The 27601-nt window shown below is 41.6% G+C and overlaps 1 protein-coding gene across 2 annotated transcripts in view; it reads left to right on the top strand.

The window, feature by feature from the left end:
* The window catches only part of LOC142194555 (transient receptor potential cation channel subfamily V member 1-like), a 66192-nt gene that overhangs the window by 21069 nt on the left and 17522 nt on the right, over window positions 1-27601 (top strand). For both annotated transcript variants that reach the window (XM_075263758.1, XM_075263757.1), the window contains 6 exons: window positions 2632-2774; window positions 8223-8375; window positions 22842-22982; window positions 23494-23792; window positions 24935-25111; window positions 25891-26049. In XM_075263758.1, coding sequence (XP_075119859.1) covers window positions 2632-2774; window positions 8223-8375; window positions 22842-22982; window positions 23494-23792; window positions 24935-25111; window positions 25891-26049 — 1072 coding nt within the window. The remainder of the gene's footprint in view (window positions 1-2631; window positions 2775-8222; window positions 8376-22841; window positions 22983-23493; window positions 23793-24934; window positions 25112-25890; window positions 26050-27601) is intronic.

Here is a 27601-nt window from a genome sequence, read left to right as displayed (position 1 = left end):
GGTCATGTGATATACAGTCCGTGGTCATGTGATATACAGTCCATGGTCATGTGATATACAGTCCATGGTCATGTGATATACAGTCCATGGTCATGTGATATACAGTCCATGGTCATGTGATATACAGTCCGTGGTCATGTGATATACAGTCCATGGTCATGTGATATACAGTCCATGGTCATGTGATATACAGTCCATGGTCATGTGATATACAGTCCATGGTCATGTGATATACAGTCCGTGGTCATGTGATATACAGTCCGTGGTCATGTGATATACAGTCCATGGTCATGTGATGAGCACACAGGTGCACAGCTGATTACCAGGCAGATGTCTGATTACTGTGCTGTGACTGTAGCGAGCTGTGCACCTGTGTGTTCATCACATGACCATGGACGTTATATCACATGACCACGGACTGTATATGACGTGACCATGGACTGATTATTATCCACTGCTAGTAAGCGGAATAAATGAAAGTGAGCAGAGATCTATAAAACTGTGATGAATGGATACAGAAAATATATTGGAAAATTGTACAGCTTTTTACTATACAAACAATAATATTGGTCTGAAACTGAACAGAAAATGATGTGCATAAAATTATAATGATTATTATTATTATTATTATTATTATTAATAATAATAATAATAATAATAATAATAATAACAGTAATAACATACATTGTAGATGTGAGTCCTTTATTCTATAAGGTCTACTTATTTATTTGTATCTAAGTAAATGTCAAGTATTGCAGATTGCATAGAAGACACTACAAGGCCTGAAGTGGTACAGGGCCTGCAGCCAGCTGGAGATGGTTGGGGTCCTGGACTGCCATGATAGTCATCATGGAAAGCCCGGTTCCCTGACACTATACATATTGTTAACAGGCCCCTTTCCAATAGATGCTAGCCCAGTGTAGGCGACTAAAAATAAGAAATACTTATACTCACCTCTCCTGGGCATCCTCTCCAGGGTTTTTCCGGCCTGTGACTGAGGTAACACGCCCCAGATGTCACTGCTGGTGCCTGTGATTGGAGACCCCAGATCTGGAGACCCCAGACCATAATAATAGCACTGAAGCAGAAGGCCAAACCTTGCAAATATTCGTGGGGTTCACCTGAAGCGGCTCTAGGGAGGATCTTGGGATCATTTTATACTGTGTTTGGCCACTCTGAGAAGCATATTATACTAGAGCATATTATACTCTGTGGGGTCCACTGTGGAGAATATTATACTGTGTGGAGACCACTGTGGAGCATATAATACTGTGTGGGGACCACTGTAGAACATATAATACTGTGTAGGGGCCAATGTGGAGAGTATTATTCTGTGTGGGATTACTGTGGAGCATATTATACTGTGGGGGTCACTGTAGAGCATATTAAAATGTGTGGGGATCCTTCACTATAAACCATCTGTTTTATAGCAGCCGTGCACTATTAATACAGGCTGTAATAACATTGCATGGTGATTATCAAACAGATTCTGTGCAATATCTTACATCTCTTAGATTGTTAAGACCATGCAGATCAGCTGTTTCCACAGCATCCAGCTCTCAGTATTGTTTACGTGCTGTTCGCTGCGCTGCTCACTCACTGTATTATTCACAACTGCAGTTGTGGGTACTCCTTCGAAGTATCTGAGATACTGCTGCAGCACCTGTAACTGACTATCAAGAATTAGCTATAGGCAGGGGACCCTTCACCAAAGTTTGCACCAAGGCCACAAGACTTTAATTGCTTCCAGTCGAGTCAGTACCAGTGTGGTGTCCTTTAAAACTTGGATCCATTGAATGGGAGAGTTGGGTCTGTGGAATCAGTCACATAGTATAACATTTTCTACTTTTTTACAGATGATGGCAGCACTCATCTGTGAACCTCAGTATGAATAGAGCTTTAATGTTGCCATTACAAACATTGCAATGAGTCATAAATATTCAAAGCTTATAGCAAACATGACGCAAAGTTCTTACTTCTTGTTCTGATGAACCTAAATAATTACAATTTGTTCAGTTGTTCAATTGTGCAACCATTTTTAGTATGTTGCAATGTATCTATTGGGAAATTATATTTTCCTGTTTTATGTATACAGCTTCTATACAGTATACGCATGTCTATCTCCATGGAAATAGTTCAGAGACAAATCTTGAATCATCTCATACTAAGTGTTGCAGGGTTCTTCCCTCCTGACAGTACTTGTCCATAGCCCCGTACTGTCAGAAGGGGCGTTCCTTACTGCCCAGCCATGACGCTAGCCTAGTTCCTCATAGCTTAGTGTCATGGATGGACGGTAAGGAACGCCCCCTCTGACAGTACGGGGCTATGGACGAGTATTATCAGGAGGGGCGTTCCTCACAGCCCAGCTAGACTGTCTGACAATGAAGAGATATTGGTAACTAGCTGACAGTGCGCTGAATTCACCATACTACTAGCAGTATATAAAATTACTAGCGGTATATAAAATTACTAGCGGTATATAAAACTGTGTGCCGAAGACATGAAAGGTCCTCTTTAAGCATTTTAGCTGGACAAGGTTAAAATTGATATACAAGATACAGAAACAACCAGTGTCCATTACAACAACCAATTTATTATATTATTGTATAAATAATACTATTGTGTTAACAGAACCCCTGACATTGACCCTAAGGATGTCTACACAAGAGACAGAATCTTTGCTGCAGTGGCTAATGAAGATACTGAAGACCTGGCAGGACTACAGAACTATTTGCGAAAAACCATGAAGAAGCTGACTAATGCTGAATTTACAGGTATGGAAGGATGCATGGAGCTTTTGTTGTTTCAGACATTTCACCCATGTATGCACAGAGAAGTAAAGTAAAATTAATCAAACCAAACATGGGAAGAATATGCAAATCTGACTTCCATGATGTAATTAGGCAGTCAGTGCCTCAGGCATGCACACCAATAGAGGGCGCTCACTGAGGATGTGCAAGTCTATCTTCATGATGTAATTAGGAAGACAGAGTCTCAGTCAAGCAAACCAATAGAGGGCGCTCCCTTTAACATCATGCCGACCTTCTCAGAGGCCTTTGTTTGCAAAACAAAGGCCTCTGAGAAGGGTGGCATGATGTTAAAGGGAGCGCCCTCTATTGGTGTGCATGCCTGAGGCTCTGTCTTCCTAATTACATCATGGAAGTCAGATTTGCATATTCTTCCCATGTTCCTTTGCACAGTGGAGTGCTCATGGCTTAATAAGACTCCACACACCTAAATGGTGGTCTCTCCCTATAAGGTGACGATATACCCTCAAACCAAACACATAGTATAAAATAGGTTAATCTGTACATTTCCTAAATTGGAACCCTAATAAAACTTAAAACTTAAAGCCTAAAACTTAAATGGATTGTCCCATTTTGGACACTTATCCGCTATCTACAGTGATCAGGAGGACTAAAAGGCCCTCTCAGGGTTCCTTGTGAATGCAGCACCATGCACTTGCATGATCAGTGCTCCATTCACTTCTATGGGGTTGTGGGTGCTGGAAATTGGATAGATGAGTGGTTTAGAAGTGATTTAGATGGTGGTAGACTTCTTTTTTAGTCATATAAGTGGTTTAGAAGAGATTTTGTTGGTGACAGACTCCCTTTTTAGAAATATAAGGGGTTTAGAAAAGGATTTTGGTGGTGGTAGACTACCGTTTTAGACATATTAGAGATTCAAAAGAGATTTTGGTGGTGGAATAGAAATAGAAATTAATGGAAGTGGCTGGCACGCAGACTTTGCCGGCAGCCAGTTGCTTAACCCCCCGCGTGCCGGCTACATCCATTCATTTCTATGGGAGCGTGCTATTCGAAACGGCTGTTTCGAATAGTGTTCGCTCATCTCTACTTTATAGATATATAAGTTGTTTAGAAGAGATTTTGGTGTTGGTAGATTCCTTTTTAGGCATGTAAGTGGTTTAGAAGAGATTTTGGTGGTGGTAGACTCCCTTTGTAGACATGTAAGACGTTTAGAAGAGATTTTGGTGGTGGTAGACTCCCTTTTTAGACCTATAAGTGGTTTAGAAGAGATTTTGGTGGTGGTAGCCTTCCCCTTTGGACATATTAGTGGTTTAGAAGAGTTTGGCATCAGTAGACTCCCTTTTTAGATATTTTTTCTTGCAACAGTAGAGAAATAACAATAGTCATAAAATTCAGCCCCAAAGTCAAACCACACACAATATGGTTTCAATCACATATACACCACCCTGTAACACATGCCGCCTGCACAATTTATATTTGTTAAATAGTGTTTTTGTAATTTTTTTCCAGCCAGTAAAAAACTTCACACTGGTTATGGGAATTCCACTTACCAGCATAATAAACTCCTGAAAAATGTGTTTTGTCAGTGACCATAATAAGATAAGTTTTGCTTATTGTAACATTTCACACAGCTATGAGAGATAGTGCAGGGCTTTCACCTAAAATTAGTGTTCTTATTAAATTGCTGAGTTCATTCGGTAACTTGATTTTCACTTGTGATTGATTTCCAACACTTAGAGGATTATTGCAGGGCTTTAATCTGCTGTATATAACTGTTCTTCCTGAAAAGGCAATTTGTCTGATGCCCAGTCACATGAGGATGCCTCAGCTGATGTTCTGTGTTATTGCTATAGGCGTCCTCGAAAAATGATTACAAGCAGAACAGCAGCTGATAATACTGGCTATGTCTTGTAATGGAACACTATTTGCTGGTATAGACAACTACGCTTAAAGAATCCTATTAGAAGTCAATAGATATAAATTTTGGAATGAGGAATCCCCAGAGCAAGGGCCAATGTTCTAAGTTCACACTTGCGCTCGGGATTCCATTCTTGGGGTCTGCATGGGGACCCAAAAAATGAAAACCCAATCCTCTTACGAAGTGGTTACCCATGGACACATAATGGCGTCCACTGAATTTTCGCCCAAAAAATGCGGAGAGAAAAATCCTGCTTGCAGTGGGGAATGGATTATATGAGTGCTCATGGAACGCAGATGTGGACCTAGCCTAAGTGGCAAGAATTGGAATTGCAAGATCTTTGGAATTTCTTTAAAGTACAGATAATAACATGGAAAATTAAAAACAACATGGTCAAAAATTCTTAAAATATATGTTTAATATAAAAACGTGATTTAAACAGTAGGTAATTATATGACGACACACTCTCTTTATAGTCTATGCATACCTATGGAAATCTTTTAATTTTATTTATGCATTGTACCTATTATGGGTATTTGTCTTTATTGGTTTTTAATAAAAATTCTCAATCAATCTTAGGCTGAGATCACATCTCTGTTGGGCTTTCAATATTTCAGTTTTTCTATAGAAACAGAAAGCTAGGTGGAGCCAGATCCTTCATGTGATGGAGACAAATGGATCCAAATGGACCACATTGTCCACTTGTTGGACTCTATGATGGCACCTCTGACTCAGACATGAACATAACCTACTCTGCTGCCTGCACTTTTTTTTCGTACAGTTCTTGAAAACTTTTAGGAAATGTTTTAGTGCCCATAAGAGATACAATTCAATATATTTTTGAAGATAATCTCAAAAATTCTTTAAAAATTATCGTAGACACCAGTTTCAGGGTGCTGGTGCAATACATGGACGTGCCTAATCTTGTTTTTAGCTCTTGAACAGATAACGCCTCTCTATTAGCCCAGAATTCCGTTATCGAGTATTTGGATAAAACAACCCTTTTAAGGTGAAGTCAACAGATAATACAGTAAAACCTTCAAAAATGTCAGATGTATGAGATAAAGTGGTGACCGTCGGCTGCACTTCCTGTCACTAACCCCATAGAGGTTCTTTATAACTCGTCTCGCCCTTGTACAAAATAGCTGCTGCCAGGCAACAACTCATATGTTCAGCTGCACAGAAAATAAAGATAAGGCTTTGTGCCTATTTAGTGGAAAATAAAGAATCGTCACAAACATCTGCTAGTCTGAAATGGAAGACAGTAGCTGACGGGTGTAGAGTGTGTTTACAAAAACATCCATGATCAGGGCCACATGATGGCCCAGTGGTTAGCACTGCAGCCTTGCAGTGCTAGAGTGCTTGGTTCAAATCCTGCCAAGGGCATAAAATCCATCTGCAAGGAGTTTGTATGTTCTCCCTGTGTTTGCGTGAATTTCCATCTCATACTCCAAAAACATACTGATAGGGAAAAATGTGCATTGTGAGCCCCATTTGGCTCACAATCTACGTAAAAAAAACATCAGTGATTCCCCCGCAGATGGATAATTCTACATATATTTTTAATTCATTCATATGAAAGTTTAATATATTTTGAACCAGATTTCATTTCCATTATTCAATTTTATATATTGTTTTTTTTATTATAAAGTCGTAATTGTATTCCATAGATTCACAGTCCTTACAGTATAGATCTAGCTCCTGAGTAGGTTAATCCACAGATTCACAGTCCTTACAATATAGAACCAGCTCTTGGGGTAGGCTATTCCATAGATTCACAGTCCTTATGGTATAGATCTAGCTCCTGAGTAGGCTAATCCACAGATTCACAGTCCTTACAGTATAGAACCAGCTCCGGGGGTAGGCTATTCCACTGTTTTACAGTCCTTACAGTATAGAACCCTCTCCTGGGGTAGGCTATTCCATAGATTCACAGTCCTTAAAGTATAGATCTAGCTCCTGAGTAGGCTAATCCACAGATTCATAGTTTTTACAGTATAGAACCAACTCCTGGGGTAGGCTATTCCACCGGCTCACAGTCCTTACAGTGAAGAAGCCTTGTTGGTTCTTGAGATTAAATGGTTTTTTCTCCAGACTGAGGGAGTGTCCCCCTGTCTTATGAAGGGATTTTATACGGAACAGCTTTTCCCCATATTTCTTGTATGGACCATTTATATATTTATTCAATTTTATAATTTCAACAGCTTTAGTTCCTTTATTCTCTCCTCATAACTGAGGTCCCGCTCACCCCTTATCAGTTTTGTAGCCCTCCATTGAACCTTTTCCAACTCTAGGACATCCTTTCTATGAACTGGTGCCCAGAACTAAACTGTTTAGGGCTCGTTCACATCTGCGCCCGGGTCTCCGTTATGCAGTTTTCCGTTTCCTGCACAAAACAGAGGCAGGAGACGGAAACCTGCCGGCATGTTTCAAGCCCATTCATTTGAATGGGATTGAAAGATGTCCGGCCTTGAGCGCCGGTGAGCGTTTTATGCTCTACGCCGCGAAACCGGTTTTTAAAATCGGACACAGAGTCGGACATGCAGTACTCTGTGTCCGGTTTTAAAAAAACGGTTTTGTGGCGGAGAGCATAAAACGCTCACCACCGCTCATGACCGGACCCGCCCTGACAGGTTTGTTTTTCTGCATGCAGAAGACGGAAACCACAGAACGGAGCCCCGAACGCTAGTGTGAACCTAGCGTTATTCCAGATAGGGCAGCGCCCATTGAAATTATAGAGATCTATCATAGGTTATAATCCAAATTCCCTCTGTACCTCAAGCTAACTGTACATTACATGTAACAAGCGGTGACCCTATATAGTGGACAAGTATCTTTTATACCATATACTAGGAAATCTGAGCAGAAGCAATGCAGTAGGATCATAGGTTGGACTTGATGGACCTGTGTCTTTTTTTTAACCTTATTCACTATAAAACCAACCAAGGTATTACTAAAATTAAGAAAAAAAAATATCCATCAACTGCTATGGGTAAAATTATCTGTAATGTACCTTATTAGAAGATCTCCTTGAAACTCATGTTTCTTTATCTGTTTATCAATAGTGAATGGGGTGTTTCCAACTTGGACATTTATGGTATATCCATAGGATATACCAAAAATGTCCAATAGATGCACCTCTGAGACCTGCGCATATCCCAAGAAAGAAGGTCTTGTGGCTATTTTTGGAACTCCCCTTGAACTCACCTTTTATAAGTAAAAGTAGCCACAAAAAGGGGGGCTGGGTACCCCATTCTTGACAAATGAGTAGGTCGTAGTGGTGGGAGCACTGTCTATTGGAAAAAAAAGTGTTAAAAAAACATTCTATGACATCCAAAAATCACATTTTCAAGATATGTGCTGTGTGCACATAACCAGGCAAAGTAACCAGAGTTTTTGTTCTTTTGGTGCAACCATGTTGAACAAGGCCGCTGAAGGTTATGGATTGAAGTAGGCTTTTGGTAAATGTGTAATCCAACTCTGTAATGTGCAACCACAAACCAGATACAGACTCTTTGTTTATTTTTAATACCCAGATCCTGATACTGGAAAGACATGTTTAATAAAGGCATTGTGGAATTTAAGAAATGGAAGGAATAATACTATCCCGATATTGCTGGAAGCTGCTAAGAACACTGGTCATCTGGAGGAACTGGTCAATGCAGCATATACTAATGACTATTATCATGGTAAGTCACGCCGAGATATAATATTTATTGAGTTTTTCTGAGGATTTTTTTTAATGCACCTTATCTAGTTTTCTGGTCTAGCTATGTAGCATATACATGGCTCAGTGCCCTTTCTTGTGCCAAAGATTTGCCCCATTCCTTATATACTTGCCACTTTCTCTGAATGTGGATGCAGGGGACAGGCCTCAGACTTATAATTTTATTTATTATAACTTATGCCAGTTTTCTCTTGTGAGTTAAACAGGAAATATATGAAAGTTCCTGACTATCTTAGGGTATGTTCACACGGCGGAAACATTTTCCGCCAAGTGAATTCTCTGCGCGGCTAGGCCGTAACGGGATGCCGATACAGTGCAGTGCATTGATATCCTGCCGCGGCATCCTGCTCTTGATTAGGCCCGAATGAATGGGTCTAATCGGGAGGGAGTCTTGAGATGCAGACGCCGCTGAGTCTGCGGGAAGATAGGGCATGTCGCTTCTTTTTACCACTAGCTGAAAAAAATTGCTAGCAGGAAAAACAAGCGATGAACTTCCGTTGAAATGAATGGGAGGCCTTTTTGCAGGTGGATTTTGAAGCGGATTCCACCTCAAAATCTGCCTGCAAAAATCTGTGTGAACATACCCTTAGATTTTCATTCTGGTGTACAGAAGTCTTCTGGAGCCTCTCAGTGAATCAAGTGCATTTTGTGTTTGTCAAGGGTTTTCATTAAGAATGGTGTACAAAAAGCCAGTCGTAAAAAGTCTACCCCAATGTCTCTGATACAGTAGGCATGACCCGAACATAATTGGATGCCTGGCAGGCAACAGCTACAGCCTCCAGAGGCATGACCTACAAGTGTGAGGCCCAACGTTGTGGAAACTGAGATTTTTCTAATTGTAGATTTTGCTGCATTTTTTTTAGCCAAGGCTAAGAATTACAACAAAAGGAACGGGAAATATCTAGGAAGTTCTACCTTCTGGTCAATCCACTTCTGGCTTTGGCTCAAAATACTGCAGCACAATCTGCAACAAAAAAAAGCCGTGTTTCTGCAATGTGGGACATTAGCCTAAAACTCTGAGCCTAGAGACAAAATCTATAATAGTGCCCGCTACGTACCATACCTCATTTATAATACTAGTGCCTTCTTATTTGGCATTTGGGCCTTCTCAGGCATCAGGGCCTAGGTGTAGCTACCACCTCTATGCCCACTATAGATATTCCTCCCATTTTGTCTTCCTCCTTTAGCTGACAGATGCCTTGGTGTCTGGGCTTGAACCTCAGCACATTGTTTGTCTATCTGTTTGCATTTAGACAGACATTACAACGTCATATGGTGTTTTTCCCGGTCGCTGCTTGACAGAATACATTGTAGGTTATATCTTGGACAAAAATCGAATCAAAAATACAACTATTGCCAGGAGTGGAGGCAGTCATCTCAACCGCAAAGCCTCACCACCATGGTCTTGCAGTATATCTGTACACTTGGGTCTATGCAGTGCGTAGTCTGACCTGCCCAGGAACCTGGATAGGATATTAGTCACTGTGTACATACTCCTTGCAGTGAGTTATTTCCAATAGAGTTTCCCATGCAGATTATGACACTCTCTGCCCAGGATGTAGTTTACAGACAGGCTGCAGGAGTGGCCAGGAACGTAAATCAGACTTGCAGTCAACCATGTTAGAGTTGCAGTTGTTTCTGCACTCAGCCTTCCTCAAGCTAACATTGTGTAATCCACATAAGCGGGTATAAAACTGTGTGATACATAATAAAATTTTAATACAAATGACACCTACAGAGCTTCTGTAATCATAAAAAATGAGCATCACATTTTAATGTTCATTCCCACGGATTCTGCTCTCATGCTTTATAATTATGATGTATTATACTTTACTGCTCCTGCCGGGTTGCTTTCACCAAAGGGACGTCTCATATATCAGCTTCGTGATCATAATGTTAAAAGGATTGTGTTGTGGAGCAACACAGTGGCTCAGTGGTCAGCACTGCAGCCTTGCTGTGCTGGAGTCCTGGGTTCAAATCCTGCCAGGAACAACATCTGCAAGGAGTTTGTATGTTCTCCCTGTGTTTGTGTGGATTTCCTCCCATTCTACAAAGACATGTTGATAGGATAAAAAAATATATATTACATTGTGATCCCTATATGGGGCTCATTATCTACATAAAAGGAATGGGTTGCTGTTTTCTTTTAATTTATTGAAACCAAAACCAAACAATGAAATCTATCACTTTTTTCAATCATTTATTTATTTGATATGCTATCTTCCATTGTAATACTGTATGTATTACATAGAATAAGGTGACCACTGCAAAGAAAACTTCTACAAAATTGGCTATTATTGAGCTTAGTGGCCAGGGTGAAAATTGCAGGATCGACTCCTTTTTTAAATATAGGTAGTGATATGGAAAACTCTTTCAAATATCATCAAAAATCTTTCAAAATATAGTTCATGTGAAAATTTAGTTTTAAAAATTGGGCAATATAGTCATATGACACATTTCCTTCAATACAGCTAGTTGACAATTACCAAAGACTAACTATGTCTCCCCTGAACTACTTACAGAAGTATGGAAATATTACTCTATTCAGTTAGAAAATCTTGGTGGCCAGCTTGTAGCTAATTCAGGTCTAGGAAAATTTGGGCCTTTAGGACCGGATATTGTTTAACTGTGGTGTTCCTTTAATGACTATAACTTTTTTTTTATTTTATTTTAAATATGATTTTTATTGAGAAGAAGAAAGCTTTTACAATATAGCAAAAAAGCAATTACAAACATAGGAAGAATCAGCATAAGTCCAAGTAGTAGAATAGGCATTGTAAGCTGGAACTTCGGGCTGCAACCCAAAAACACGGATGACACAAACAGGACCAAACATACAAAGACCAAAGGACCAGATATACAAACGCTACAAAGACACCAATTCTACGAGAAGACAAGAAAGGGATGAAAGGGGGAACACAACCAGAAGGGAACAGAAAAGAAACAAGAAAGAGAGAAATAGGGGAGACGGAATAGGAACAGAAAAGGACAAGAAAACCAAACAATAACATAAACAACAAAACTACATACCTGAATACAGTACCAGAGAAACACAAAATACATCCAAAAAATAGAATAAAATAAAATAAAGCCACCTGGGATAACAACATAGTAGGTAAATAGTAATCAAGGGGTCCCCATGGGGGCGGCCTGAGGCCGAGGAGGAAGAACACCCTTATTAGACTCCACATACGAAATCCAGAGAGACCACTGGGATCGAAACTTGGCGTAAGTATGGTTTTTGTTAGACAACAAACGTTCCAAGGTACATGCCAAGTTCACATGGTGAAATAGTTCAGCTAAGGTCAAACAAAGAGCGGACTTCCACTGACGAGCGATCATGGCCCGAGCTGCGAGCACGATCTGCCCCAGAACGACCTGCATCTCCGAGGGAAAACTACCAATATCTAAGAAACAAAGGGCGAGACCAGGAGAAGGACTGATATCTAAACCAGCTATGGCGGACATGAAATGAAATACCGCTATCCAGAAGGTTTGTACCGGTGGGCAGTCCCACCACAAGTGCAAGAAGGAACCTACTTGGCCGCATCCTCTCCAGCAGAGTCTGGAACAAGAAGGATCAATATGCGCCATTTGGACCGGAGTCCTATACCACCTCAGCATGATTTTCAAAGCCGTTTCCCAATGTGCTGCCCCCTTAGATACACGTTTAACAAACCCAGCTGCCACATACCAATCCGACAGAGGGATGGGTCTGGCAAGATCCGCCTCCCAACAGAGCAGGTGAAGAGGTTTGACCCGCTCCGGGGGGACAGAGAAAAAGCCATAAAACACAGATAACCCACCTCTAACAGGCGAGGACCTATTCCACAGTTTTAAGGCTAACCTGGGAAAGGTCAATCTAGAGGGCTCGTAGGATTGAAAAAAATGACGCAACTGCAAATATTTAAAGAAATCCGTTTTAGGGAGCTGGAACTCTTCCTGTAACATGGAGAACGACTTAAGCCCGTCATCCGTATACAGATGAGCAACTTTATAGAGACCCCTAGAGACCCATCCATCGCAGCTGGGGGAGAAAAGAGGTTAAATATAGTATGGGTAGCTTAGATAAAGGGACCAGGTCTTCTCTGGAGGTATATGACAAAAAATAACGCCAAGCAGACACTGTGGCCCTAATACTCAGTAAGGGAGGGGAAGTGATGGGCGGACTTGAATCCTTAGGGCGTAAAATACTCATAAGCGGGGCATCCAGAAGGCATTCCTCAATTTCGGCCCAGCGCCATTTAGAAGTCTCATCCCACCCGACCTTAAGTTGATCTAGGACAGACGCCATATAATATTTTTTAACATCTGGGACACCCGCACCCCCATGGGACCAAGGGCGCGTCATCACCTTAAGTCGGACCCTGGATCTCTTACCCTCCCAAATGTAGTTGGAAAGAATAGACTGAAGCTTGGTAAAATATGAGTCAGGGAGGGGGATAGCGACTGTACGGAACATATACAAGATTAAGGGCAACACCATCATTTTGATGATGGCAATTCTGCTAGCCCAAGACAACATCGGTTGTGAGAAAGAGGCAAGAAGAGAAGTAACTTTGGTCAGAAGGGGAATGTAATTGGCAGAGAACAGGTCAGAACTAGGGGCCGTCAGGGAGATGCCAAGATAAGTTACACGGGAGTCAATCCATTGGTAGGGGAATTGAGAACTGAGATCCCGTCTCAACGAGGGGGAGATGATAACAGGCAATATCTGTGATTTGGAGGAATTTACCTTATAATAAGAAACTCTACCAAATCCCTCTAGGACCTCCGTAGCAGCACTCAAGGAGGAACCAGGAGAAGTCAGGGCCAGTATGACATCATCAGCATATAGGCCGATTTTATGCTGCTGGCGACCCACAGTAATACCCTCAATATTTCCCGCCGACCGAATGGACTCCGCCAGAGGCTCCATCACAAGCGCAAAGATAATAGGGGAAAGAGGGCAACCCTGGCGGGTACCATTCGAGATCCGAAAGGGCTCAGACAGGAAGCCCGATGAGAGCACACGAGCCGACGGGTGGGAGTACAGAGCCAGAATAGCAGATTTAAAGACTGACCCCATACCAAACTTATCCAAAAGGCTGTCTAAGTAACCCCAGTGGACCCTATCAAAAGCCTTCTCAGCATCCAAAGCCAGAAGCAAAGAAGGTGTACCATCTCTTTCGGCTTTCTGAACAAGGTCTATGAACCTCCGTGTGCCGTCTGGCGCCTGCCTACCAAATACAAAACCTACCTGGTCAGGACTAACCAACTGGGGGAGTAGGAGGAGCAACCGCTCAGCAAGGATTTTAGCGTACAGTTTGATATCCGTGTTCAGGAGGGAAATAGGTCTAAAATTAGCCGGGACAGTGGGAGATTTGCCGGGTTTAGGGATGGTCACTATAGTGGCCGACAACATTTCTTCCAGGAAGCATTGCTCCTCCGCCGCCTTTCTGAACACAACTAAAAGATAAGGGGACAAAATATCTGCGTATTTCTTGTAGTAGATCCCTGAAAAGCTGTCAGGACCAGGGGATTTTAGCGGTTTCAGCGAGGCTATAGCTTCCGTAACTTCAAATAAAGTGATAGGCGAGGCTAGGGAGGCAGACTGCGCAGGGGAAAGGCGGGGCAGGGCCACAGAATCTAAGAATCGATCGATTTCTTCCCAAGATGGTTGGTACGTCTGGGGATCATCCCTAAGATTGTATAACGACTTATAATATAAACGAAACTGCTCTGCAATAAGGCAGGGGTCAATTACTTTAGTACCCGAGTCATCCATGAGGTGAGCAATACGGGTTTTGGGGCGCGACTGTTTGATTTTTCTGGCTAAAAAGGCACTAGCCCTACTATTATGCACATAGGCCTGACATTGAAATCGCTTAAAAGCTAAGTCCTGTTGACAAGCCAGAAGGCCCTGCAATCGGAGTTGACATTGCCTAATCTCCGCAGAGACAGTGGGAGTAGGGTTAAGCTTATTAATTGCGGAGAGGGAGGATAGGGAGCGAAGTGCAGCATCTGTGTCTTTAGATCGTTCCTTTTTGGCCCTCGCGCACGCCTGAATAAGTAACCCTCGCATATATGCCTTATGAGCATTCCAGAGCACATGAGGGTCTGATACGGAGGGGGAGTTGAGGGAAAAATATTCCCTCAGGGCCTCACGGAGGTGCTCATCATAAGAGGGATGATCTAGGATATACTCATTCAAGCGCCACTGGGTAGGCATAGCAGTGGAAAACTTCTCATGTAGAGAGAGGGACACCGGAGCATGATCAGTCCAGGTGATCAGCCCAATAGCCGTAGATTCCGTCTGCATCAACCCAATTTTATCAGTAAGAAAGAAGTCAATACGGGAGTAAGAGGAGGACGAAGAAGAGAAATAGCTATAATCTCGTTCCCCGCCATGTTGACAACGCCAGACGTCATAAAGGCCCTGATCAATCAAAGAGGAAGACAATATAGGGGAGCATCTCTTGGGGTTGGAAGAGTCTAGAGAATTATCAACTAAGCAATTAAAATCCCCACCAATGATCAAAATACCAGTAGCAAAAGTTCGAATCTTGGAGAGCACAGATTTCCAATACTGCGCCTGTGAATGGTTCGGGAAATAAACAGTCACTAAAGTATACTTAACATTATTAATAAGGCAATTGAGCCCCAAAAACCGACCCCGGGATCAACTAAAGTGGATTCAAGGGAAAAAGCTACTGAATCCCGCACAGCAATAAGAACACCCTTACGCTTAGCATTGCAAGAAGCCTGATATATATGAGGGAAAGAGGGATTAGAAAACTTAGGACTTTTGCCAACACAAAAATGAGTCTCCTGGAGAAAGAGCACATCACAGCGAAGGCGACGGGCCTCCCTCCAGACAGAACTCCGTTTACAGGGGCTATTCAAACCCCTAACATTAAGTGAAGAGATACGGAGTACCATAGTGACAAACTAAAGAAAAATGGCAGAAGACCCAGGTGGCTACACAGAAAAACAAGGATGCATAAAGTATGTGTGAACAGGCATAATAAGCATACGACATTCCAGGTATGAAACAAGAACAAAGAATGCAAACAAAATAGCATAGTGTCAAAAAACACCGAATAACCAAGAGTAATCAGTTGGGGGGGGGAGAAAAACAGGTCAGTAACACTCAGCGAGAGTGAGTATTAGAAAGGCACACAGGTCACCTAAAACAAAGGATAAAGTCATAACATTAGGCAAGGCGAGTCAGTCCGCCGAGGTGGCTAACAGATTCACTTACGACCGCCCACCACAGTCCATTCCTTAGTAAGATGAGAAGGCCGCACTGAGGCTTCGGGCACAGATGGGTGAGAGTCAGCAGGGGCCAGCTTCCATTTACGGAGGAGGGACATGCCCGCCTCCACATCAGGGACGGAATGGAAAACCCCATTGCGGGGAATCAGCAGCTTGGTAGGAAAGCCCCAACGATACCGTATGCCCCGGTCTCTGAGGATCTTGGTGATGGGAGCCAGTTCACGTCTGGCCTGCATAGTAGCTGCGGATAAATCGGGGAACAGGGAAATGGATGCAAAAGGAGCTGGTAAGGTGCCACATTTCCTGGCTTCTGCAAGAATCGAGTCCTTAACTTGATAGAAGTGGACCCTCGTTAACACATCTCTAGGGACATCCACAGGAGCAGAGTTCGCTTTTGGAATACGATGGGTCCGATCCAGAGTGAGCTCCAGTTCAGTAAGCTGCGGGAGAATTTTCTTAAAGAGACGTTGAACATAGGCCATCAAGTCCTCCGATGCCACATCCTCGGGGACACCACGGATCTTAATATTATTGCGTCTAGACCGATCCTCAGCGCCAGCAGCTTTAATTTTGAGCCATCTGACCTCCGCTTCCAGGGTGTTGTGAGCGTCAACCAAGTCATTATTATAACTTTTTTTTTTAGAGTTTTTTTTTTATTTTGATGTGAATTTTTATTTTTTAAAATTATTTTTGTATTTTACCCCTGTCTATTCCAGTCTGTAAACGCTGATTAAAGTAATTCACTGTTTTATGTTCTGTTCATAAAGTGTCTCTCATTAGAGATCCTCAACCTAATCTAAGTTCTCCAAGTCCACCTAGTTGTCTTACGATGAGGCTCCATTGACAGTTATCTCTTGGCTTTAGCCAATAGTGGGGATCCTGCGATTACGCCAGTAGAAAACTCCTTACCAAGTGTACATATAGTGTATACTGCAATAGGGTTGTCAAAACATACATACTGTACATACAAAATACAAGGCACCAATTGGAACCAAATGGAACTGGGATTGCTAATGTATGTAAATTCCAGAGTTTTCTAAATACATTGCTTTACAAATGCTACTTCATTTATCAACATTGTTGTATTATTCCTCCCCATTGTTTAGACAACCTTGTCAAGGTATCTCTCCTTATCTAGCATTAAGGGATGGGTGACATGACTCTTTGGAGGTGAGGGTGACTGAGTTCTCAGATCGCCCTTGCTTTTAGAGCTGTTATCTCCTGCTCTTGGGTCAGCAACATGTTAGCTAATGACATTTTGCTGATAAATACTCGGACAATGATTCATAATATTGAATTAGTGCAAGTCCTGGCAGCATGTAAGTTTTTTCTTTCCAAACCTGTGTAATGTAATAAACATTTACTATGCATATTATTTGATCTGCATTTATATTAGACAGTTAGCAATGATGATAAATCTATCATGGTAAAGGCAATGTCTATATCTACTGAGGTACTTCATTGTGTCTTATCCATCATACAGTCAAAGCTTGTTGAAGAATACAGGTAGTGAGAAGAAGAGACAGCAGGCAAACTGGTGAGAGAAGGACCTGGGAAAACTCCTTTAATCTTTTAGTTCTGTGATAAGGTTGTCTACTCCAGATTACTTAAAGGAGCAGAACACAAAATGACCTTTTACCACCTTCACCAATTTGAACTCTTTTCATCCTTTAATAGGTATCTCTCCACTGATTCCAGTGTAATTGGAATTTTTTTTCTAGCCCTTACCATACCTATGCAAACAGTGCAGTTAGTTTTGGTGCCTAATATGCTAGACTTTCTAATGTCAGGCAAGAGCAGACAAGGGGGCGTGACTCAGAGCTCCAATCAGTGTCAGAACTCAGATTCACGCCCCCTTGCCTTCCCCTGCCTGACACCACGCACTTGAGATTAGAGAATCTAGATAGCAAGTCAGGTACCAAAACTAACTGCACTGAATACTCAGGAACAGTTGTGATTAGAGAAAAAAATCCAAGATGCAAAGATGAATGGAAGGATTCAAAGAACTGGAGTTACTGGAGGCGCTGAAAGATCTTCTATAAGGGAATGTTTGATGATATAATATCAATGATTGGACTATATGGGAATGCTGAAGATAAATCTCATCCCACACCATATTTAAATTTGTGGCTATTGTCAGGTAGTTAATAAAATAGGATGGGTCAGGTCAGCAGATGAAAATCAATCCAAGAAAGGGAAAAAAAACATCATTTCTTATTAATACATGTGAAAGCTTTTCTTCTAATGCCTTTTAGTTCATTCTTCACAATCACAATACATTAATGGCAATTATACTTTGCTAATGTTATTTGTGCTAAGGCGGAGGTGAAAGAAACACGGATAAATCTGATAATCACTAAATGGCGCTCTTATCTGTTAGTGGATTTATATGTAGATGCTCTTTCAGCAATTTACGGGATTAGCACAAGATGTAGCTACAAACTTGTGTTTATTATCCGAATACAAAGCAAAAGACCCATAAATACAAGATTCCCCACTTACAGATTCTTGTTACAGATTACCTTCAAATCCAGGAAGAAAACAGTCAATGGCACACTCCTTTGTCTCATACCACCTCTATCCCTATACCACCTCTATCCCTATACTACCTCTATGCACTATAATGCCAATAATACCACTATACCCCGAATCCCTGAGATAATTCTTGAGTATATCACTGGAGGTTAGTAACGATATTCCTTAGTGGTAGGGGGCTTTTATTGATCTTCCTATGATTGGTAAATAGTATTATGTGATAGGTAATTCTATGTTGTACAAGACTTGTAAGGGTAAGTTTACATGGAGGAAAATGTAGTGGAACTTAACACAGAATCCACATCAAATTCCGCATGAAATCCTGAAATCAATGGGAGTGTGTAGTGTTTTTATTTGGCTAGCTGATTTTTTCAGCTAGCGGAAAAACCCATCATGCTCATTCATCAAATGGATTCCGTGTCAGATTCCACGGTGGCTCAGTGGTTAGCACTGCAGCCTGGTGTTCAAATCCCACCAAAGGCAAAAACCATCTGCAAGCAGTTTGTATGTTCTCCCTGTGGTTGCATGGATTTCCAAACAAAAGACATACTGATACTGAAAAATGTACATTGTGGGCTCACAATCTACATTAAAAAAAAAGATTCCACTGTGGTTTTTAACAAGCAGAATCCGTCTGAATTTTCAGAAGTGTAAATTTTCTGCTGTGCAAATTACACAGCAAATTCAGTATGAAATTCAGTGACATTTTCTTACGTGTGAACCTAGCCCAAGAGTTGCAGCAGTTGATGCTCTATTTATTGTGGGCTGATACATGTAATCCAATGCTTGAAAAATGCCCTTTTTGTAAATCCAAAATAATTATTCTATTTAGAACTAACCATGGTTTCCCAGGCTGGTTCCTGTATGACCCTCACATGATTGTGTTACATGATTGGAACCAACACCTCTTCTCCCGTGTTCACAATACTAAACCCAGTCCCTATAGTACAGTTGAACACTTCAGAGGAGGGAGGAGGTAGATCAATGCGGGTGCACAGAGGACTTTTCTCTCCTCCAGTTTCTATATAAAAAAAGCTGAAAGTTGACAGACACCCAGTGGATCCCATTATAGTCTATGGGGTCCGCAGGTGTCTGCAGATAACCGCTGTTTTATCAGACGCACAAGTAGGAACCTAAGACTCTTCCTGGTGCCTGTTATGTCATTGTCATACTTGTTTCTTAACCCTGATGATTGTATCTTTAATGATGCATTAATAAAGATTATTTTTTTTAACCATTTGGCCATTTTTGTGATGCTCATTTATCAGTTATACTTTTATGAGCATAGTCTATGCTTGATAGAACTCTTAGATATTGTATATACCTGTAGGTCTTACTCACCCTATATGTTATTACCATTCTTTGTTTTATTTGGTAGTTATTGAGCCTTAGATTATGATCTATTTCCATAAGTATAAAATCGCCCACCTCTTAGGCTCAGTTCACACGGGGAATTTTGGTCAGGATTTTGAGGCGGAATCCGCCTCAAAATCCTGACCAAAAAAATGTCTCCCATTGAAATCAATGGGAGCCAGTCAGTTCTTTTTTCCGGGAGTCGTTTGTTCCGGCTCCTGGAAAAAAGAAGCAAGATGCTCATTCTTCAGGCGGATTCGCCTCGCAACATCCGCCTGAAGACACTCCCTCCTCCCGACTAGGCCCATTCATTTGGGCCTAATCCAGAGTGGAGTGCCGCGACTGTATGCCGGTGCACTGCACCAGCATACAGTCGCACATACCCATTTGGACCGGAATCTGAGGTGGCCTCTGCGTCAAATCCTGGTCCAAAATGCCCTGTGTGAACCCGGCCTTAAAGGTAGTGCTTTCTTCTATAAATAGTGCTACATTGACCATGGGTGGTGTATGGTACTGCATACCAGTTCCACTGAACAGAAAATGGCTAAGATAAGCAATACCTCACACACCGTGTGGACAGGTGTGGCGCTGTTTATTAACCCTGTACAACCCCTTAAAATATATATTTTTGGAATGATATATTCTAATTGATTTGAAATGCTTTAGTGAATTTCTATAAGTAATAAGAGTAAAGTTATACAGTATATGTCCCTTGAGATATAAGCAGTTCAATATGTTTTTAAGCCAAGAAAATAAATATATACAGCAGAATTTTTCCTTCAATAAATATACTAAAAGTGCACCTTGGGGGAAGTAAAGACATAAAACTATTGCTGTAATATTAATAATTCATGAAAAGATTAGCATTACCAACAAAAGAGTAGATTGTTCATATAGACCTTAAAGGCATCATATGAATTGTAGAAAGCCATAAAATGCAGTCTATTTATTTGGCCAACCTGTGGCCACCTAGCAGGGGTCTCTTGAGTTTCCAGGGCCCGGTAGCTCTGCACCCCATATAGCTATGCACATGATCATTATATAATATCAAATACTATCTCATTTCTTGGTGACATTACAGAAGCACCATGCATTGTCCCATGGAATACCTATAGGTCCATAGTATAGAGCTGTAATGGACTGTTTCTGGCGTCTTACAGGTTATGTGTAGGGATGAGTCAACCAGTTTGTTCTATATGAATTTTCCAAATATCTTGGGGTTCCCTACCCACGTACCACTATTATACTCTGGTGTCTCTTCGGAGTATAAACCCTTAGAAACACAATGTCTGAATTGCTGGGCCCTATAATCTCAACTGAAGCAAAATGTAAAGAAATCCAATAACAGGGACAAATGCAGGGACAATAACAGGGACAAATGCAAAGTAACAGGGACAAATGCAAAGTAACAGGGACAAATGCAAAGTTCTACATCTGGGTAACAGAAATGTAAAAAACATATATAGTATGGGAGGAATAGAACTAAGTGATAGCATAGGGGAAAAGGACTTGGGCATAATAGTAGATCACAAATTCAACATGAGCCAACAGTGCGGTGCTGCTGCAAAAAAGACTAATAAAATTCTGGGATGTATTAAGACAAGCATTGAATCTAGATCAAGAGAGGTCATTATTCCGCTGTACTCTTCCCTGGTCAGACCACACCTGGAATACTGTGTACAGTTCTGGGCGCCTCAATTCAAGAAAGACATCGATATATTGGAGCAAGTCCAGAGAAGAGCAACCAAAATGGAGGAAGGTCTGCAAACCATGTCCTATGAGGAGCGGCTAAAAGAACTGGGATTGTTTAGTTTGCAGAAGAGAAGGCTGAGGGGAGATTTAATAGCAGTCTACAAATATCTGAAAGGTAGTCACAGTGCAGAGGGATCTACCCTATTCTCATTAGCACAAGGAAGTACAAGAAGCAATGGGATGAAACTAAAGGGAAAGAGATACAGATTAGACATTAGGAAAAACTTTCTGACAGTGAGGCTAGTGAGAGAGTGGAATAGGCTGCCACGGGAGGTGGTGGGCGCTCCATCAATGGAAATCTTCAAGCGGAATCTGGATAAACATATAGCTGGAATGATTTAGGAAAACCTGCACTCGCAGGGGGTTGGACCTGATGGCCCTTGAGGTCCCTTCCAACTCTACCAAAAAAGAAAAAAAAAAAAAAAAAAAAAAAAAAAAAAAGAAATACAATGAAAACTAAAACAGGAGACACTTTGCCTAACCTAACAAACAAGGCTAAGAGTGTGGTTACTAGACATTTTCAGTTCTGCTTCTATTGAGGAAAAAAATAAGGGAAGTATAAAGTATGATTCCTGGACCTATAGGACAGTTATTGTTTTGGGGCCATATAAAGAGGATCATTGTATTCCTTCTAATATAGCTATGCTGGGGTTAGGTTCACACTAGCATCGGAGGACCCAAACAACAGAGAGGTGGACCGCTAAAACAGTGGTTACATATGGACCCCATTGACTATAATGGGGTATGTCGGGTGTCCATCGGATATCTGTTGTTTTGAAACTGAAGGCGGTGGAGAAAGAAGTCCTTTGCGCAGGAATTTTTTCTCCACCGATTTTCAGGGGACTCTGCAACAGATATATACGGTACCTTTTAACCGCTCTACAAGAAAATGCTTATACTTTAGACATTGCAATAAGACGTCTTTCTTTCAAATGAGTGAATGATAATGTTAACATAGAGTAATATGTATACAATCTCTTAATATGAGGGGTCCATTATCTTGGTTAATGTCTATTAGTCCCAAGGGAACCTCGCACCCCCAGCACCCAGCATCTACTGCACCCAAAAACTCTGACCATTTTAATTTTTTTAAATTTTCCAGTAGCTGCTGCATTTCCCCCCCTCGGCTTATACTCGAGTCAATACGTTTTCCCAGTTTTTTGTGGTAAAATTAGAGGCCTCGGCTTATATTCGGGTCGGCTTATACTCGAGTATATACGGTAGTTACTTTTATATTTGTGCCAGGAAATTTAAAGGCAAGCCATCATCATGAAAAGTCGGCCCAGCATTGTGTTACAGCGGAGGAGGGGCTGAGTAGATTTATGTATAGTTTTGGTATAAAAGTTCCAATATAACTTCTCATTTATTTATTTATTTAAACTGCTGCTCATGCTAAGCTTAGGAGTCCAGTGGGTGTTTCCGTACTATGATGGACAACCTTCCCTTTACTTGTATGCCCATGTCATGTCACTGAGCTTTTCATTTTTTATTATTTGTAATGCCATGGCTCTATTCTTTTGGTTTCCCATAGGACAGACCGCACTTCACATAGCAATAGAAAAGAGAAATTTTCATTTGGTGAAGCTTTTGATGGAAAACAAGGCTGATGTGCACGCGTCGGCAGATGGGCTGTTCTTCCAACAGAAGAAGAAAGGCGTCAGTTTCTACTTTGGTAAGTTTTTCACAAATATGGCTATGGTCTAATAAATCAGTTGAATAACCATGTGTAATAATAAGTTTGCAACACTATCGTTATGGTTTAGCTTTGGCTTCATGCACACTGGTTGCTTGGAGTCTGCATACTTACAGGTGACCAAGGTGTAGACATACCCTGTAATGCCATATGATACCTTTGTATGACACCATATTGTGTAAGTATTTTACCCTAGAAACAATGAGGGGAATGAAAGGTATCAACAGGGGGAAATTCATAACAGTTTCCTCGCAGAAAGTGAAGTTTGAAGTGAAGGGTTTTTTGCCCAAAAATGTGCTACTTTGTCCTTTTTCCGCATATATTGAGAAATGCATGTATTTACTAAACCAGACATATTGTTAGAGCTGATAGGTAGGTCCGCTTTAATTTTTCTAACATTTGGTCAAGTTAGTCTTGTACATATTATAGTGAAGAGACGGCAGGGAAATGCAATGCTGGATAAGATGTCCGTCATACTTTTGTTTTTCAGGAGAACTCCCCCTCTCACTTGCTGCTTGCACTAACCAGCCCGATATTGTACACTATCTCCTAAATAACCCACACCGGAGAGCGGACTTATCTGCCAAGGATAGCCATGGAAATACAGTTCTGCATGCTCTGGTCAAAGTGGCTGATGACACTGAAGAGAATACTGAGATTATTACTACCATGTATGATGACATTTTGAAAAAATCAGTCCTCATGGATCCAAAGATGAGACTTGAAGATCAGTATAATGTGGCCGGTCTTACTCCCATGAAACTGGCAGCAAAATTGGGTAAACTTGAGGTAGGTCAAAATTATCTTTTATTGAGCTTTACACTGTTGTTCTAAGTTTTTTGTTGGAGGAACTGACAGTAACTGACAGTAACAGCTGAGACAGGTATGGAAACCAAAGACAAAAAGAAATGAGTAATTTTATAGAACTGCTTTATAAATATTGACCTAAAGTCCACCATTCTAAACCATTGTATGTCATTGGAGTTGTCTCATAATAATCTCATTACCCATACATTTTCTGAAATCAAATACTTGGCATATTGTAAGAATAACACCCAGCTGCAAAGTGGAATAGATGTGCAACACATCTTAATCATTGAACTCAGGTGTTCATTCAGTTTAGTTGACCCAGTATAAAATATCCAACAGTTAGATATGGAGTCATATTTACAAGCATTACAAGCATTAACATTGGCATGACAAATGTGGGAGCATGGCATGGCTGCTCTTCTGGATGAGTGAGTAATAATTCCCATGGACACACTCCAGAATCTTATACAAAGCCTTCCCAGGAGAGTAGGAGCTGGTTTAACTACAAACCCTATGGTTTCTTTCAGTGCTATTATTGAGGTCTCCTTAGACCCCAGAGTGTAATAAGTGAATGGTCAGTGGGGTGAGTAAAATAAAATAACACTGACCCTGCGCACCTATCCAGGGCATCCTTGCTTTGTCCAGCTATCTCCAGCATCCTTTTCAGGCCTCTTCTGGCCTGCGACTGACATCACGTGCCCATTCACAGGCTTCATCGGTGACCCCTGGGGTGCATGATGTCTGCTGCAGGCCTGAAGAAGATGCTGGGACCCATCAGATGGCCAGGAGAGGTTAGTATAAGTGCTTGTTATTTTTACTTACCATCCCTGGGCAGGCTTCTAATGGAAAATGGCCCGGTGGCATGTACATACATCACATGACATCATGGCACCTTCCATTAGGCAGCAGTGATGAGTGTCTATCTCCTCTGCTAGAGGTATATAGTGGAGATAGCGGTCAGGGAATCAGGCTTTCATGGTGCTGTGGGTCCCAGTCATCTCCAGCTGGTCTCAGATCCCCTACCTCTAAAGCACATTCAATGCAAAGTGAATCTGTGAGTGACTGTTTTATATTAGCTTCATATTTGTCATTTGTGACATCGGCTGTTTTAATCTTTTTAGTTGCTAAAGCACATCATTCGGAGGGAAATTGAAGAGCCGGAGTATAAACATTTGTCTAGGAAGTTCACTGAATGGACCTATGGGCCAGTTCACACTTCTCTGTATGATATTTCTTCTGTGGATACACACGAGCCAGACTCTGTTTTGGAAACCATTGTATTCAAGAGTCGTGCCTATGTGAGTGTCATTCAAAGTTTACAAAAGTGTTGTAGAAAAAAGGCTAGTCATACCATTAGTGTGGGTAACAAATGGTTAAAACATGCCTGCTTGAGGCTGGGGGCTCCACGTGGAGTAACAAAAATTAGATACATTTGGTAAATAATGTTAACATGTCATTTTTAGCCTTGGAGTGAAGGGGTGATGAAAATTATTTGCATATTTAAGTGAATAGTAAACGTGAATATTAGAAACGCTAAAATATCTTATTAAAGAAAAAAGTTGGCTTCTCCCATTGGGATGCTTTCCTTTCCCATATCAGACTGTCAATTTACTTAGATATCTTTATGCAGCTCTTAAACTGGAGTCTATAGAGAGGGGAGGGGGAGGAGAAGTCTTCTGCTGGCAAATATATTGCCTCATTCTGTGCAGTGGTAGATGGTTATCTTAAAGATACAGCAGAAGAGATCTGTCACTCATAGAGTATCAAAGTGTAGCAACAGCAACTTGCTTCTTTCCCCTCCCCTCGCCATAGATATCTTTGCAAAAAGTACCTCCATGTGATAAGTAGAGAATATACAGATTTCTAAAATGAGATATATTACAAAGTGTCTTAAATTCACTTGTACTATACACTGATGAAAAGTTTCACAAGGGATGGCATGCCATTGGTCAATGGAAGAGTCACAATTTTTATTTAAAAAAACCAAAAACATCAATATATCTTCTCATTACAAGTTATAGTCATTGTCTAGTAAACATCAACTGCAATGTAACACAAGTCTGATTGTTTTCCATAGAATCGGCACAAAATGATAGTACTGGAACCCTTGAACCATTTGCTACAGGAGAAGTGGGATTCCTTTGCTGGAAAGATATTTTATTTCAAGTTCATCATGTACATTGTATATATGAGTATATTCACAGCCACAGCTTACCACCGGCCTCTGGAAGGGCAGGTATGGAGAGATATACAGAATATGATGTTTTCCAATAATATGCACTTATCTCATATCATGTGAATAAGGGTTAGATATTGGATTGATGGTTTTCTGACCAAGCCATCAGGAGAATGGGGGTCTGAGTGTCTCATGAGAATGGAAAGCTGGTGGGCTGATGCTCCAGTCACTTGTCCATCACTTGGACCTCCAGTGATCAGTGAAAGACATTAATGCCTTTGATGAACAGAGCCATGCCATACACTGTAGAGGAGATGTCATGAAACTGCAACTCTGTTCCTATTCACTTGAATTGTGTACAGTCTCTGACAGCCAAATCAGCTATAAAAAACAAAAAAGGAGAAACACCGAGCGCCAATGATAGTGTAGTAAATTCGCACGTGGAAAGTGAAAAAGACCAATATATGGCCTCTTACTAGAGATGAGCGAACAGTGTTCTATCGAACACATGTTCGATCGGATATCAGGCTGTTCGATGTGTTTGATTCGAATCGAACATCACGTGGCAAACTCCAAAAAAATTTGATTCCCCTCCCACCTTCCCTGGCGCTTTTTTTGCACCAATAACAGCGCAGGGGAGGTGGGACAGGAACTACGACACCGGAGGCATCGAAAAAAATCGGAAAAAGTCATTGGCTGCCGAAATCAGGTGACCTCCATTTTAGACGAATAGTGGATTTCAAATCCGGGTCATATGAGAATGTGAACTTTGTGACTAAGAGACAGGGATAGCTGTACAGGCAGGGATAGCTAGGGATAACCTTTATTTAGGTAGGAATGTTATTAAAAATAACTTTTTGGGGCTCTATCGGGTGTGTAATTGTGATTTTTGTGACATAAACTTTTTCCCATAGGAATGCATTGGACAGCGCTGATTGGCCAGAGTACAGAATTCGACCAATCAGCGCTGGCTCTGCTGGAGGAGGCGGAGTCTAAGATCGCTCCACACCAGTCTCCATTCTGGTCCGACCTTAGACTCCGACTCCTCCGGCAGAGCCAGCGCTGATTGGCCGAAGGCTGGCCAATGCATTCCTATGGGAATGCAGAGACTTAGCAGTGCTGAGCCAGTTCTGCTCAACTACACCGTGTGCCGAGTGTGCACACTCGGCTCTGCTACATCAGATGTAGCAGAGCCGAGTGTGCACACTCGGCTCTGCTACATCTGATGTAGCAGAGCCTGCTACTGCAGAGACTTAGCAGTGCTGAGCCAGTTGTGCTCAACTACACCGTGTGCCGGTCAGCCCATCTGATATAGCAGAGCCGAGTGTGCACACTCGGCTCTGCTACATCTGATGTAGCAGAGCCTGCTACTGCAGAGACTTAGCAGTGCTGAGCCAGTTCTGCTCAACTACACCGTGTGCCGGTCAGCCCATCTGATATAGCAGAGCCGAGTGTGCATAAGGGTTCTAGTGCACCCTCGGCTCTGCTACATCTGATGTAGCAGAGCCGTGTGTGCACACTCGGCACATGGTGTAGTTGAGCAGAACTGGCTCAGCACTGCTAAGTCTCTGCATTCCCATAGGAATGCATTGGCCAGCATTCGGCCAATCAG

Source organism: Leptodactylus fuscus, chromosome 2, assembly GCF_031893055.1.
Source record: "Leptodactylus fuscus isolate aLepFus1 chromosome 2, aLepFus1.hap2, whole genome shotgun sequence".
Taxonomy (NCBI): Eukaryota; Metazoa; Chordata; class Amphibia; order Anura; family Leptodactylidae; genus Leptodactylus; species Leptodactylus fuscus.
This window is presented reverse-complemented; position numbering and strand designations above follow the sequence as displayed.